Consider the following 14527-nt stretch of genomic DNA (forward strand, 5'->3'; position numbering starts at 1 on the left):
CAAGTACTGTTCCATTGATACTTGTTTGTCAGTCATGCTAGCATGATATCATGATTCACAGTGTCAAAAGCTGCTGAGAAATCTAGCAGGAATAACATTGAGGTGAATCCCTTGTCTCGGTTTCTGTGAATATCATCTAGTAGGGATACAATGACTGTTTCTGTTCCATAACTGGGTCTGAATCCAGATTGACATGGATCTAGCCAGTTTTCTCTTCTAGCCAATCATTAAGTTGAACACAGACTGTTCTATGAGTTTCCCTAGAAATGGGATGTTGGATACTGGCTGGTAACTTTCAAGTCTGTCCTGGTCAAGGTTGTTTTTCTTTAGCAAAGGGCAAATCACTGCCCTTTTTAATGCTGTTGGTAGTTGCCATTTAGAAAGACAGATGTTCACAATTTTTGTGGCGCCTTCTATAAGGCCCATACTTGCCTGCTGCACTATCTTTGATAGGCCGGGTCAAGGAAGCAGTTAGGTGATCGAAGGTCTCTTAGGATTTTGTCAATACTCTCCTCTGTCATTGGGTTAAAAGTGTTCCATCTGTCTCTGTGAGGAGGGGGGGTGAGTGTGTGGGATTGCCTGTAAATCCTGGTGAAGATTTTTAATTTTGTTGGCAAAGTATGCAGCAAAATCATTGCAATTCAGTTTAGACTGGGCAGACCGGTTCTGTTGTGGGGGTTGCAGTAGGCTGTTTACTATACTGACCACTGCTTGGTTGAATTGTCAGTCTGTGCAATGCATTGAGAGAAATACTGGTTTGTTTATTTCTTGGTTGCTGTTAAGACTAGGCGGTACTTTGCCATGTACTTCCTAAAGTTTAGCGTGTCTTCATCCAGACGAAATTTACGCCATCTCCTTTCCAGTTTCCAGCCTTTGCGTTTAAGGATCCAAAGTTCTGCAGAAAACCAAGGTGAGCATTTGTGAGTGGGGCATAAGACCTTTTTAGTGGTGTCATTTTCTCTAAGGTCTTACCTAAGTGTGTATTTCAGATGTCAACTTGTTCTGACACTGTTGTTGTCTTTTCATCCACATAGGGATAGGATAGTCCAAGGCCTATAAGAAACTCTCAGTGGTCAGCTTTTTTTTTTTTTTTTTTTTCTCTCTGATCTCTTTCCAAACTCTGGAGGTGCCATTTGTTTCAGGTGTCAATTAGTCAATTTCTATTTTAGAAAAACTATGTTTGGTGAAAAACACACATCTAAAATATAAACAAATAAAACACAACACAACTGAATTCTAAGGTCGGTCGTGAGAGTGAGAGAGATATCCAATATTGTTCTGTCAATGCCAAATGAGAATCCAAATCACCTTGAAAATCATCGGGTACCTGTTCAGTTATCAGCCACTGCATGAATTCATGACCATATTCCATGCAGTGGCTGACCATAGGAGATGATTTCACTGTCTTTTTTAACCTGCTCCGATGTTCAGTTAATCTTTGTCTAATGGTTCTGCTCGTACACCCCACATAGGTTTTAGAACAGGGACAGATGATATAAACTACATATGTAGAAGAGCAGTCGGTGTTAGTTTTCAAGTTGTAATTTTTCAAAGTGCCCAGATGTTGGCAGGCATTAGTGTGTTATTTGTTTATATTTTAGACGTGTGTTTTTCAGCAAACATAGTTTTTCTAAAATAGAGATTGACTCTTTAATTGTGATAAATTATCTCTCTCAAAGGGATTTTCAGCTGGTATTGATTTGTTTCAGGTGGTCACTTAGGGAGAATTTAATTAGAAAATGGTCTGAACACAATAGGGGTGTTATTTCGATACTGTTATCCCAGAATTCTGGGATATACACCCCTTTGTACAATACCAGGTCTAGTATGTGACCCTTCGTGGGTTGGAGAATTGATGACCTGTGTAAATCCTAGTGCTGTCATCGTGTCCAGAAAGGTAATTGTGGTGCTATCTGGGGTTCGATGTGTAGATTGAAGTCTCCCATGATCACCAGCCTAGGGTAATTCAGGGTCACTTGAGTGATCAGGTCTAGGAGTTCTTGCACAGATAATGTGTTGTTATGAGGTGCTTGTTATACCATGAGCAGCAGCTCTTCAAGTTGGATTAAAAGAGATTCTGATTCATGTAGCTGGGGGATGGATTTTCTGCGCAGTTTGTATCCCGAATCAAGACTTCTACTCCTCCACCCCATCTTCCTGGTCTTGGTTGATGTTGAAACCTGTTGGGCATAGTTCAGCCAATGGTAAACCCCCACTTTCATCTAGCCAGGTTTCACTTATTCCTAAAATGTCTCGCCCAAATCTTCCTCAGTGAAGACCAAAGCAAATAATTCATTTAATCTCTGTTATGGCTTTGTCTTCCCTGATTGCTCCTTTTACCCCTTGGTCATCTAGCGGTCGAACCAATTGTTTTGCCGGCTTCCTGCATAGGTGTTTTTGCCTTCAACGCAATCTTTTTTTCAAAGTCCCTGTTTGCCTTCCTTATCAGCGCTTTGCATTTGACTTGACATTCCTTATGCTTTTTCTTATTATTTTCAGTCGATTCCTTCTTCCATTTTCTGAAGGATTTTCTTTTAGCTCTAATAGCTTCCTTCACCTCACTTTTTAACCATGCCGGCTGTCGTTTGATCTTCCTCCCTTCTTTTTGAATACACGTAATATATTTGTCCTGGGCTTCCTGGATGGTATTTTTAAACAGCATCCACGCCTGATATAAATTTTTGACCCTCGCAGCTGCTTTATTTTCTTACAGTTCTTCTCATTTTATCATAGTCTCCTTTTTGAAAGTTAAACGCAAACGTATTGGATTTTCTGTTTATACTTACTCCAAAGCTAATATCAAATCTGATCATATTATGATCACTGTTATCAATCAGCCCCATCACCATTACCTCCCGCACCAGATCATATGCTCCACTAAGGACTAGGTCTAGAATTTTTCCTTCTCTTCTCTGCTCCTGTACCAACTGCTCCATAAAGCAGTCCTTGATTTCGTCAAAGAATTTTACCTCCCTAGCATGCCCTGATGTTACATTTACCCAGTCAATATCGGGGTAATTGGAATCACCCATTATTATTGTGTTCCCCAGTTTGTTAGCCTCCTTTATTTCTGATAACATTTCTACATCTGTCCATCCTGGCCAGGTGGACAGTAGTATGCTCCAATCACTATCCTCTTCTCCTTCGCACATGGAATTTCAATCCATAGTGATTCCAAGATGTGTTTTGTTTCCTGCAGAATTTTCAATCTATTTGATTCAAGGCCCTCCTTAACATGCAATGCTAGCCCTCCACCAATTCGATCCACCTTGTTACTATGATATAATTTGTACCCCAGTATGACAGTGTCCCACTGGTTATCCTGTTTCCATCCGGTCTCAGAAATGCCTATTAGAATATATTGCACTAAATTGCACTAAATGATATAACTCTCCCATCTTATTGCTTAGGCTTCTGGCATTCGCATATAGACATTTCAAACTGTTTGTTGTTCCTATTTACATCATGCTCAGTACTTGACAGTATTAATTTGCAATCTTTTGTCTGATTTTTATTTAAGGACACTTGATCTACTATGGTCTCTTTTGCAACCTCACTATCGGAATACCCTATCTTCCCTGTTTTGATGATATCTTTGAAAAATACCTTTTTCCAAACCATGCACTTTTGAGCGACTGTCGGCCTTTCCCAAGTCTCTAGCTTAAAAGCTCCTCTATCTCCTTTTTAAATGCCGATGCCAGCAACCTGGTCCTACCCTGGTTAAGGTGCCCATCCTTTCGGAATAGACTCTCCCTTCCCCAGAATGTTGTCCAGTTCCTAAGAAATCCAAAACCCTCCTCCCTGCACCATAGTCTCATCCACACATTGAGACTCCGGAGCTCTGCCTGTCTCTTGGGCCCTGTGCGTGGAACAGGTAGCATTTCAGATAATGCTACCCTAGAGGTTCTGGATTTGAGCTTTCTACCTAAGAGCCTAAATTTGGCTTCCAGAGCCTCTCCCATATTTTCCTATGTCATTGGTACCACATGTACCAAGACAGTCGGCTCCTCCCGTAAACTATCTAAAATCCTATCTAGGTGACGCTTGAGGTCCACCATCTTTGCACCAGACAGGCAAGTGACCTGGGACCCTCACATCCAACAGCAACCCAGCTATCTACATGCCTAATAATCGAATCACCAACTACAATAGCAGTCCTAACCCTTCCCACCTTGGCCCTAGCCCCTGGAGACATAACCTCTGTTCATTCCCTGGTGTGCTGGTCCTGTCTACAGTATTACTTCCAGCCTTACCAGGGTGATGCTCTCCTTTTAGAAGGCCTCCCTCCTCCAAGGCATCACAGGGGCTTCCAGATTGGAGGTGGGACTTCTTTACAATGTTCCTCTATGTGCCTCTCTGTCTCCCTCAGCTCCTCCAAATCTGCTACTCTACCCTCAAGAGAACTGACTCGTTCTCTGAGAGCTAGGAGTTCTTTGCATCGAGCACACACAGTTATTCTAATTAGGATAACAAGGGAGGAGTGCTGTTACAGAGTTTTAATTACATTTCATTACTTTCTAAGAACAAAACACTAAATGAATCACACAATTTAGAATGCTAGTAAAAAAAGGCCCGTTTCTCACACAAATGAAACTGGCGCTAGCAAGGTTATCATGTAATGGTGATTATGTTTTTAAGGGAACCATTAGGAGAAATGTTCTGTCATGATAAGTAATAATTGGGAAGGGTGTATAATGAGTATATGCTCCAGGGGTATGAGATACGGATTGTTTTATCTGTTTTTTTTGTTGTTGTTGTTTTAATCTTTCTTTTTTCGTGATTTTTATTTATAGTATTTTTTAAAAGATAAAGAGTACGCAGACTCCATCCATGTCCAGCATTTCTCCTCTCTTCCCTCCCCTCCATCCATCCATGTCCAGCAACTCTCCATTCTCCCTGCCCTCTCCTCCAACCACCCATATCCAGCAAATTTCCTCTCTCCCCTGCCCTCTCCTCCATCCACCCATATCCAGCAAATTTCCTCTCTCCCCTGCCCTCTCCTCCATCCACCCATATCCAGCAAATTTCCTCTCTCCCCTGCCCTGTCCTCCATCCACCCATATCCAGCAAATTTCCTCTCTCCCCTGCCCTCTCCTCCATCCACCCATATCCAGCAAATTTCCTCTCTCCCCTGCCCTCTCCTCCATCCACCCATATCCAGCAAATTTCCTCTCTCCCCTGCCCCTCCTCCATCCACCCATATCCAGCAAATTTCCTCTCTCCCCTGCCCCCAGTCTTCCATCCATGTCCAGCAATTCTGCTCTCTCCCCTGCCCTCCCCCTCCATCCATCCATGTCCAGCAATTCTGCTCTCTCCCCTGCCCTCCCCCTCCATCCATCCATGTCCAGCAATTCTGCTCTCTCCCCTGCCCTCCCCCTCCATCCATCCATGTCCAGCAATTCTGCTCTCTTCCCTGCCCTCCCCCTCCATCCATCCATGTCCAGCAATTCTGCTCTCTCCCTTGCCCTCCCCCTCCATCCATCCATGTCCAGCAATTCTGCTCTCTCCCTTGCCCTCCCCTCCTTCCATCCATGTCCAGCAATTCTCCTCTCCCCTCCTGTCCTGTCCAGCGATCTCTTGTCCCCCTGTCCTCCTCTCCAATTCCAGCCATCTCTTCTCTTCCCTAGCCCTCCCATCCATGTCCAACGATGCTCCCTGACAGCCCTCCTCTCCGTTTCCCCCCCCCCCCCCCCCACACACACACACATTTAACCCTTTTACTTTCAGGCACAGCGACGGCAGTGAAGAGGACAACACAGCTTCTCCCCCTTCACACAGTGTCCCGCCTTCGCGGATGCAGGAAATGCATCATCGCAGAAGGCGGGACACTGTGTGAGAGAAGGGAGAAGCTGGAGGCGGGCCCGCTGTGTTGTCCTCTTCACTGCTGTCGCTGCGCCTGAAAGTAAATGGGTTAAACACACGCAAGGGGGGAGGAACGGAGAGGAGGGCTGTCAATCGGGGAACTGAGGGCGGGAAGGAGTGGAGGGACCGTCCGAGAGCTGCCTGGCTGCTGCGCCAGGCAGCCCTGCGTTTGGGGGGGGGGGGGCAGCAGCCATGGGAAGATCACGGTTGGGCTGGGGAGACTTAGCCTCCCCAAGCCTCTTATACGGGGCGCCTATGACTGTCCTCCCATCCCATCCATGTCCATCAATTCTCCTCTGTCCTGCCCTCCCCTTCCCTTCCTCCCTCCCTCTCCTCAATGTCTCGCGATTCTGTCCTCCTGACATCATCTCGCCTCTAGCGTTCCCTTCCCCCTCATTGTTCTGCCCTCTGACGTCATTACGTTTTGTCGCGAGGGCGGGGCAATGAGTGGGAATGGATGTTACGAACCCAGGCATCCAGACGTAGAATGTTGGAGGTGCAAATTATTATATTGGATAAGCTAAAGACTTTTTTTTATTTTAGACTAATGTCCTTAATACCTTAGTAAGTTTTAAGTTATTGAAAAACTCAAAAATAGTAAGATTTAGACAGCAGTCCAGCAGCGAGAGAGGTGCTATCCAATCTTTTGCATTGAGTGCCAGATGTATGATTATCTCCCAGTTGATGAGCAGTTATATGTGTGTGCCCAATAACAAAGAGCGGGTCCGTTTTCTTGAGACTAGAGTAGCAGACTTGGAAGAGCTGAGGGAAACAGAGAGGCACATAGAAGAGACCTACATGAATGTTATACAGGAGTCCCACCTCTAGTCTGGCAGCCCCTGTTCTGCTTTGGGGGAGGCAGGTCTCTTAGAAGGCGAGCGTCACACTGGTGAAGTAGGAAGTACTCCTGTAGCCAGGACCTGCCCACTGTCCTCTTGCACCAAGCATATGTCTTCAAATATTTCTGCCCAGGCAGGAAGGGTTAGGACAGCTGTTATAGTTGGTAATTAGATCAATAGGCATTTAGATAGCTGGATGGATGGTGGACGTGAGGATTGCCTGGTCACTTGCCTGCCTGGTGCAAAGGTGGCGGACCTCAAGCATCACCTAGACAGGATCTTAGTGCTGGGGAGAAGCCGGCCATCTTGGTACATGTGGGTACCAATGAAATAGGAAAATGTGAGAGGGAGGTTCTGGCTCTTAGAAAGCTGAAGTCCAGATCCTTCAGGGTAGCATTTTCAGAGATGCTTTCTGTTCCACGCGCAGGACCCAAAAGGCAGGCAATGTGTGGTCGAGACAATGGTGCAGGGATGAGAGATTTAGGTTTGTTAAGAACTGAGCAGCATTGAAAGGGGGGGACTGTTCCGAAAGGATGGGCTCCACCTTAACCAGGATGGAACCAGGCTGCTGGCGCCCGCTTTTAAAAAGTAGATGGAGCAGCTTTTAAACTAGAAATGGGGGGGGGGGAAGATGACAGTCACCCAGGTGCGCAGGGTCGGTGTGGAGTATCTTTGAAGGATACTATTGAAACAGGATATTTAGGAAAGCCCAGTAGTGAGGTTTCAATAATGCTAAAAGTAAGCCAGGTGTGCTTAATGAGAGAGCAGGATAAAGAATGCACATTTTCCCCTTCGACTTCTAAGTAGTTTGTAGATCAAAGGAAAAAACACAATTTGAAGTGCCTGTATTCAAATGCTAGAAGCCTAAAAAAATAAGATGGGAGAGTTAGAGTATATAGCACTAAATGATGAGGTAGATATATAATAAGCGTCTCAGAGACTTGGTGGAAAGAGGACACTGTGTTAACAGGATACAAATTATATCGCAAACAGAGGATCAAATTGGAGGTTGGGGTTGCGCTATATGTTAAAGAAGGAATTGAGTTAAATAAAATAAAACATTCCACATGAAACAGATAGAAGTGTGGAATCAGTATGGATAGAAATTCCATGTGTGAAGGGAAGGCATATTCTTGTAGGGCTGTACTACCATCTGCTGGGGCAGAATGAAGAGACAGATGAAGAAATGTTTACAGAAATTAGGAAAGCTGGCAAATTGGGCAACACTATATGGTAATGGGTGATTTCAATACCCAAATATTGACTGGATAAATGTTACATCAGGGAGTGCCAGGGAGATAGAATTTCTAGCTGTAATAAATGACTGCTTCTTGGAGCAACTGGTCCAGGAACAAACAAGAGGGGGTGATATTTTGTATCTGGTCCTTGGTGGCGTGCATGGCATAGTTGCAAGAGGTGGCGGGTTGGGTCCCTGGGAAACAGTGATCATAACATGATCAAGTTTGATGTACTATCTGGGATGAAACCCGCAAAGGAAATCTACTGTAGCTGCATTTATGTTCAAAAGGGCAACTATAATAAAATGAGGAAAATGGTTAAAAAGAAACGCAAAGGATCGGCTGCTAAGTTTAGGACATTATTCAAAATACCATCTTGGAAGCCCAGACCAGATGTGTTTCACATATTTGCAAATGTGGAAAGAGAAAATGGACCACCAACATGGTTAAAAAGTGAAGTAAAAAAGGCTATTACACCAAAAGATTGTCCTTCAAAGAATGGAAAAAGGACTCAAATTAAGAAAATAAGAAACAACATAAGCACTTGGCAAGTCAGATGCAAGCATTAATAAAGAAGGCTAAATGAGAATATGAAGAGAAACTTGCTGCAGAGGCTAAAACCCAGTAACAACTTTTTCAGGTACATCAGAAGCAGAAAGCCTGCAAGGGAATCTGTGGGACCGTTAGATCGTGAAGGAGCAAAAAGGGCACCCAGGGAGTACACGGCCATAGCGAGAAACTGAATGAATTCTTTGCTTCTGTCTTACGGAAGAAGATGTAAGAGATCTGCCTGTACCAGAAATGGTTTTCAAGGGTGATGATATGAAGGAACTGAAAGAAATCTCGGTGAACCTGGAAGATGTACTGAGCCAACTGACAAAGAGTAGTAAATCACCTGGGATGGATGGCATCCCCCCAAGGGTACTCAAAAAAAAAACTCGAGCATGATATTGCTGATCTGCTGTTAGTATGTAACCTGTTGTTAAAATTGTCCGTAGAACCTGAAGATTGTAGGGTGGCCATGTGATGCCGATTTTTAAAAAGGGTTCTAGGGGTGGAGAAAATATTTCTTCACTCAGCGTGTAATTAAACCCTGGAATTTGTTACCAAAGAATGTGGTAAAAGCAGCTAGTTTAGCGGGGTTTAAAAAAGGTTTGGCTAGCTTCCTAAAGTAAAAGTCCATAGTTTCTTGTTAAAGCAAACTTGGGGAAAATCCACTGCTTATTCTAGAATACTGCCAAACCACTTTGGCCCCAACTCTGCTCTCTTTACAAATAGTCCAAACTGATACAAAATAGCAGAGAATGTTGAAGCTTAGCCAGCGGTGGGAGGCAGGGCTGGTGGTTGGGAGGTGGGGATAGTGCTGGGCAGACTTATACGGTCTGTGCCCTGAAAAAGACAGGTACAAATCAAGGTAAGGTATACACAAAAAATGGCACATGTGAGTTTATCTTGTTGGGCAGACTGGGTGGACCGTGCAGGTCTTTTTCTGCTGTCATCTACTATGTTACTATGAGTCAGCTTTATAAATTAACTATGAGACTCATTTTCAAAGCACTTAGCCTCCCAAAGTTCCATAGAAACCTATGGAACTTAGCCTCCCAAAGTGCTTTGGAAAATATGCCTCTATGAGAGGTAGAGGTCTCATATGACCAACATGGCTGTTTTCATTTCACTCCACGGTGAATCTGTGCTCATGTATGTTTTTTAAAAATAGACCCGTCCCCCACCTACCTATATCTCTTTCACATGATTCGTGAACATACATATAATTATAACTCCTAGGTTACTTTCAAAATGACTTATTAAGCACACAACACTTATCTGTGCACATTCTCTGCTATTTATATCAGTTTAGACTATTTCTAGAATAAGCAGCCTAAAATGTATTGTACTCTTTTGGGATCTTGCAGGTACTTGTGCTCTGGATTTGCCACTGTTGGAAACAGGATGCTGGGCTTGATGGATCTTCGGTGTGTCCCAGTATTTATTATTGCATTGTATCCCCCATTTTCCCACCTATTGCAGGCCAAGTATGGCAATACTTATGTACTTAAGTATAGTTTTGTGTCATCTGCAAATCTAATCACCTCCCTCATCGTTTAAATTATTAGCATTTGTATAGCTTACCAGACGCACGCAGCGCTGAACATGATACAAAGAGACAGTCCCTGCTCAAAAGAGCTTACAATCTAAATAATACAGACAGACAAGACAGTTACGGGTGATTGACTTCTTAAGTAATTAAATTGCATGCGTAAATCCAGAATACAATCCAAAATACAACTGGATTTGCACGTGCAATTTTGTTTGCCCTATATAGCAGGGGTTGGTTGTTAATTCTGCATGATGACTCTTTGTCCTGAGGTTGGTGGTTATTGCTAGGGATTAGCAATATAGTTGTTCAGTGTATGTGACAGACTTCGTAAAATGTTCAAGTTAAATATGCTGCTCCTTCTAACGTGTTTTGAATGTAATAGAGATATATGGCCTTAGCAAGGTTATACCACTGTACTCAGAATACTGGACATGGTGCTTTCTAATTTGAAGCTTCTCTCTTTGATCATTAATGGCCTGACTAATTCTATTAAAAGAAAAAATAAAATTTTGAAGAGGAACAAGTAGATTTGGCCCCCTTACTCCCCCCAGTGATCACTGACCCCTTCTCACCTCCCAAGGATGTGGAAGAAACAGTACATACCAGCCTCTATGACATCCTCAGATATTATAGCCAGTCCTGTTGAAGCAGCAAGTATGTCCCTAGAGTAGCCTAGTGGTCTAGTAGGAGTGGGATATGGGCCTAGTGCACTGTAGAAAAGGGGACCTAGGCCCATATCCCACTCTTTGACTGTTACACTTGAGGTGGAATGTATGAGCTTCTCCAAAACTCATCAAAAACCTACTATACCCACGTATAAGCGATACCTGCAGCTATAAGGTCTATTGTAATGGTGTACAGTTGGGTATAGTATGATTTTGTGGGCTTTGGAGAGCTCACAGTACAAAATAATAAGATGTTTTGCTGTTTTGAAAATTGCTATATTCACCACTTGGATTCTGGATGTTTTGAGCAAAACATCCCAAGTCAGATTTAGATGACATATTGAAAATGCCCCTCCACATCCCCTTAAAAAGTTCATGTCATCTAATCTAGACAGTTGTTATAATGGTAACCTGTATGCTGCACTCTATAGAAGGAAAGGGTAGAAAATATGTTTAAATTAAATAATTAAACATTTTTAAAACTTGGGGTTCCTTTTACTTAGCTGTGGTAACATTAATGCACACAGAGGCCATTTTTACCAGCGCTGTATTGAAATAAATAGAATTTTTAAAACTTTTTTATTAATGGCTGTGTGCTAATGGTGCCGTTAGCATGTGGCCATTTTTAAAAATTACCATGGGAGCACTCACCACCACTTGCTTTATAGACGTAAGGGCTCCCATGTTATCTGCACTAACCAGTTAGTATTTGACAATGTAGATACACTAACTGTTAATTGCAAGAATCACCCACTTTCCGCTCCAAACACCCCCTCAAAAAAATTTAAAAAAAAAACAAACAGAAAAACTAGCACACACAAACCAAAATTAATGTGGGACACAGCGCATCCCATATTAGGCTTTTTTGTTGTGTTGTTGTTGTTAAGGTGCATATTAGCACCTAACACAGCTTAGTACAAGGATCCCTTGGTTATTTAAACAGTGGTTGGAACAAATACATTTTAAATATTGAGTGAATCTCTTCATAAAGGTTCTTAATAAATCCCAATAAATAAGTAATTTTTCAGGGTGATGTAAGGTTATATGAGTTGATTATGAATATGAAACTTATATTGCATTGTTAAGTGGTAAGAATGCTTTTGTATTTTAGATCATTGTTTCATATTATGTAAAGCTGCAATTGTTGTATCTGATGTAAACTGCCTGAGACGCCTAAGGGGATGGAAGTGGGTTTTAAATTTATGATTTAGAGGGTCTTTTACTAAAGTGCACTAGCATTCTTAGCTTGCGCTAAGAATCTGCTGGCTCTGAACCCTGAGATGCCCATAGGAATATAATAGGTGTGTCAGGGTTGAGCGACAGCTGATTTTTAGTGCGAGCTGAAAATGCTAGTGCACCTTAGTAAAAGACCCCATAAATGCCGAGTCCATACTATCATCATTTTACAGATATTTGCTGTTTCACTGGTGCATTCTTTCTCAAAAATACATTTGACATTATAAAGAAATATGTCCAACAAAACCAATATACTAACACAAGTTTGGTTTATTTTTCTATCCAGTGAAGACAATGAAATTTCAGTTGCAAATGAAAAAAGTTCTCTAAAGAAAAAAAGAAATACAAATCAGTAAGTCATGTTTGTTTGTCCTGAAATTATAATATATCATGTAGCTATAATTGGGTTATTCTTCCCAATGGGCATTATTTTGCACTTGTCCACATTAAATTTCATCTGCCATTTTTGTATGCCCAGGCTTCCAGCCTCCCATGGTCATCCTGCAGTTTCACACAGCCACATGATGATTTAACAATTTGATTACCTTGCATATTGTTCCTATTTCCAGATCATTTATAATTATGTTAAAAAGCACCAATCCCAGTACATATTCATGTGGCACTCCACTATTCACCTTCCTCTATTGAGAGGACTGGCTATTTAACCCTACCTTCTGTTTTCTCATGAAGAGACTAATGAAATCTGCTGTAGAATATTCAAAGCACTAACTGAAACCAGCAGGAGGGATTTTTGCCAGCAGAAGTTGTAAAGCTTTAAAACTTTCCCCCTCTTTGAAGTGGAATGTTTGTCAGAGGAAGAGCAGTAGGATAATAATAGCAGAACCATGGCAGCACGTCTTGGAGAGGCAGTGATGATGTCGTTTCAATATAGAACTTATAGTGACACTGCCACTAAATTTATGGTGCTGCTTAAGGATTGTAGCCTAAATGGACAATCAACTCTAGATAAGGATTATGGTTGGAGAATCGGAGAGGTTATTGTTGATTTAAAGAGTAAAGTACTACATTGGGCAAATTTGAACTCAGCTCAGGCATCTGGTGTGCTTGTTTTAAATGTATGTTTTTTGTAAGATTTTCTATTAATGTTAATAAAGGTATTTTGTGAATAATTTATCTAAGAGACAATTTGTAGAGATTAATCACTGTTAATAGTGATCCTTTATTTATAAGCAATAAGTACACATAGGATAAATTTGCACACAATGGATGTAGGGCATGCAAATCTATCTCATGCATATTCATTGTGGGTATCCTGAAAACCTGACTTCACTTGGTGTGTCCTCAGGGCTGGGTTGAGAACCCCTGCTCTACCTCCTTCTTCTTTTGAAATTTATTTTTAGCCTCCATTATCAGGTCCTTGCATCTAATTTGCCATTGATTATGCTACTTCCTGTTTTCTTCATTTGTATCCTTAGCCTCTTTCACCTTACCTTTAAACTGTGCTCACTGTCGTTGGGCTTCCTATCTCTTTTTTTGATACTTCGGAAACAGTTGTTCTCTGAGGACAAGCTGGTTTCAATCTTTTCAAAAGTGGGTGATGCTGATCCACGTCACTGGAGGCATTTTGACAAAGCTAAAATTAGAGCTTTGTGGAGCGTGAGCTGTGCGCCACTGCACATGCGCAAGTGCCTTCCTGCCCGTCGCACGAACGCAGTCTCAGTTCTCTTTTTTCCGTGTGAGGAGAAGATGCGCTTTTTATTTTATCCTCTCCTCACTCACCTGGGCTTGAAATTTTTCAGTTCCTTTTGGTTTTTTCTTTCTTTTTCTGCTGGCTCCTTTATTTGGGCATTTTTTTCAAACCTGTCCCTTATTTTCCTTAATTATTTTGCACGGGTTTAAGTTTCCTTCTTTTTTTCTATGTCATTAGGCCTTTTTAGGCCCTGTCTTCGGTTGGGTTCTCCCTCTCTTTCTTTCTGCCTCTTTTTTTTTTTTTTTACAGCACCATCGAATCATTTAATTTAACCGACGAGGTTTTCCCGTCCATGTCCACGAAGATTCCCAGTGGCTACAAGTGCTGTACATGGTGCAATCGGACTGTTTCGGGGAAAGACACCCATTCTTGGTGTCTGCAGTGTCTTAGGCTGACCATAGCCCTGCTAACTGTGTTCTCTGTCTTCGCGTGAAGGATGACCCAGGTTTCCCAAGAAGCTTAATGAGAGAGGATTTTTGGAGCCAAGTCTGGTTCCCAACATCTACATCAAGGACAGAGGCATCGACTCTGAGCATCGCACTGGCTTGGCTGCTTCAAGACCCTTAGACACTGGGAGCAGTGAGCGTCAAGTGGGTCTCCACCTGTCTCATGGTCTCCTGCTATACAGGCCCCCCAGGACCATCCATTGTTGGATCTGACCTGAGGCGACATGAGGATTCAACCTCATCCTGTCGGCACCGAGGAGCCTTGGTGACAGCTTCGGGCGAAGACCAAGAAGCATCGTCGTCAGTCACCCCTCGACACATGGTGCCGGGAGCTCCGGGGTATCAAAGTATTCAGCCCGAGAAGCGTCAATGCCAGGAGGATCGCTCTCCTCCATACAGGAGATGCTGATGTGCTTGTCTCCAAGCAGCTGA

General features: G+C 42.7%; 1 protein-coding gene across 1 annotated transcript in view; it reads left to right on the top strand.

Annotated features, from left to right (window-relative positions):
• Window positions 1-14527, top strand: part of TERF1 (telomeric repeat binding factor 1) — a 127901-nt gene that overhangs the window by 51846 nt on the left and 61528 nt on the right. Inside the window, exons 7-9 of the mRNA XM_030189658.1 lie at window positions 12225-12290; window positions 13899-13975; window positions 14278-14442. Of these exons, the coding sequence (XP_030045518.1) occupies window positions 12225-12290; window positions 13899-13975; window positions 14278-14442 (308 nt within the window). The remainder of the gene's footprint in view (window positions 1-12224; window positions 12291-13898; window positions 13976-14277; window positions 14443-14527) is intronic.

The sequence above is a fragment of the Microcaecilia unicolor genome, chromosome 1 (assembly GCF_901765095.1).
Source record: "Microcaecilia unicolor chromosome 1, aMicUni1.1, whole genome shotgun sequence".
NCBI classification, from domain to species: domain Eukaryota; kingdom Metazoa; phylum Chordata; class Amphibia; order Gymnophiona; family Siphonopidae; genus Microcaecilia; species Microcaecilia unicolor.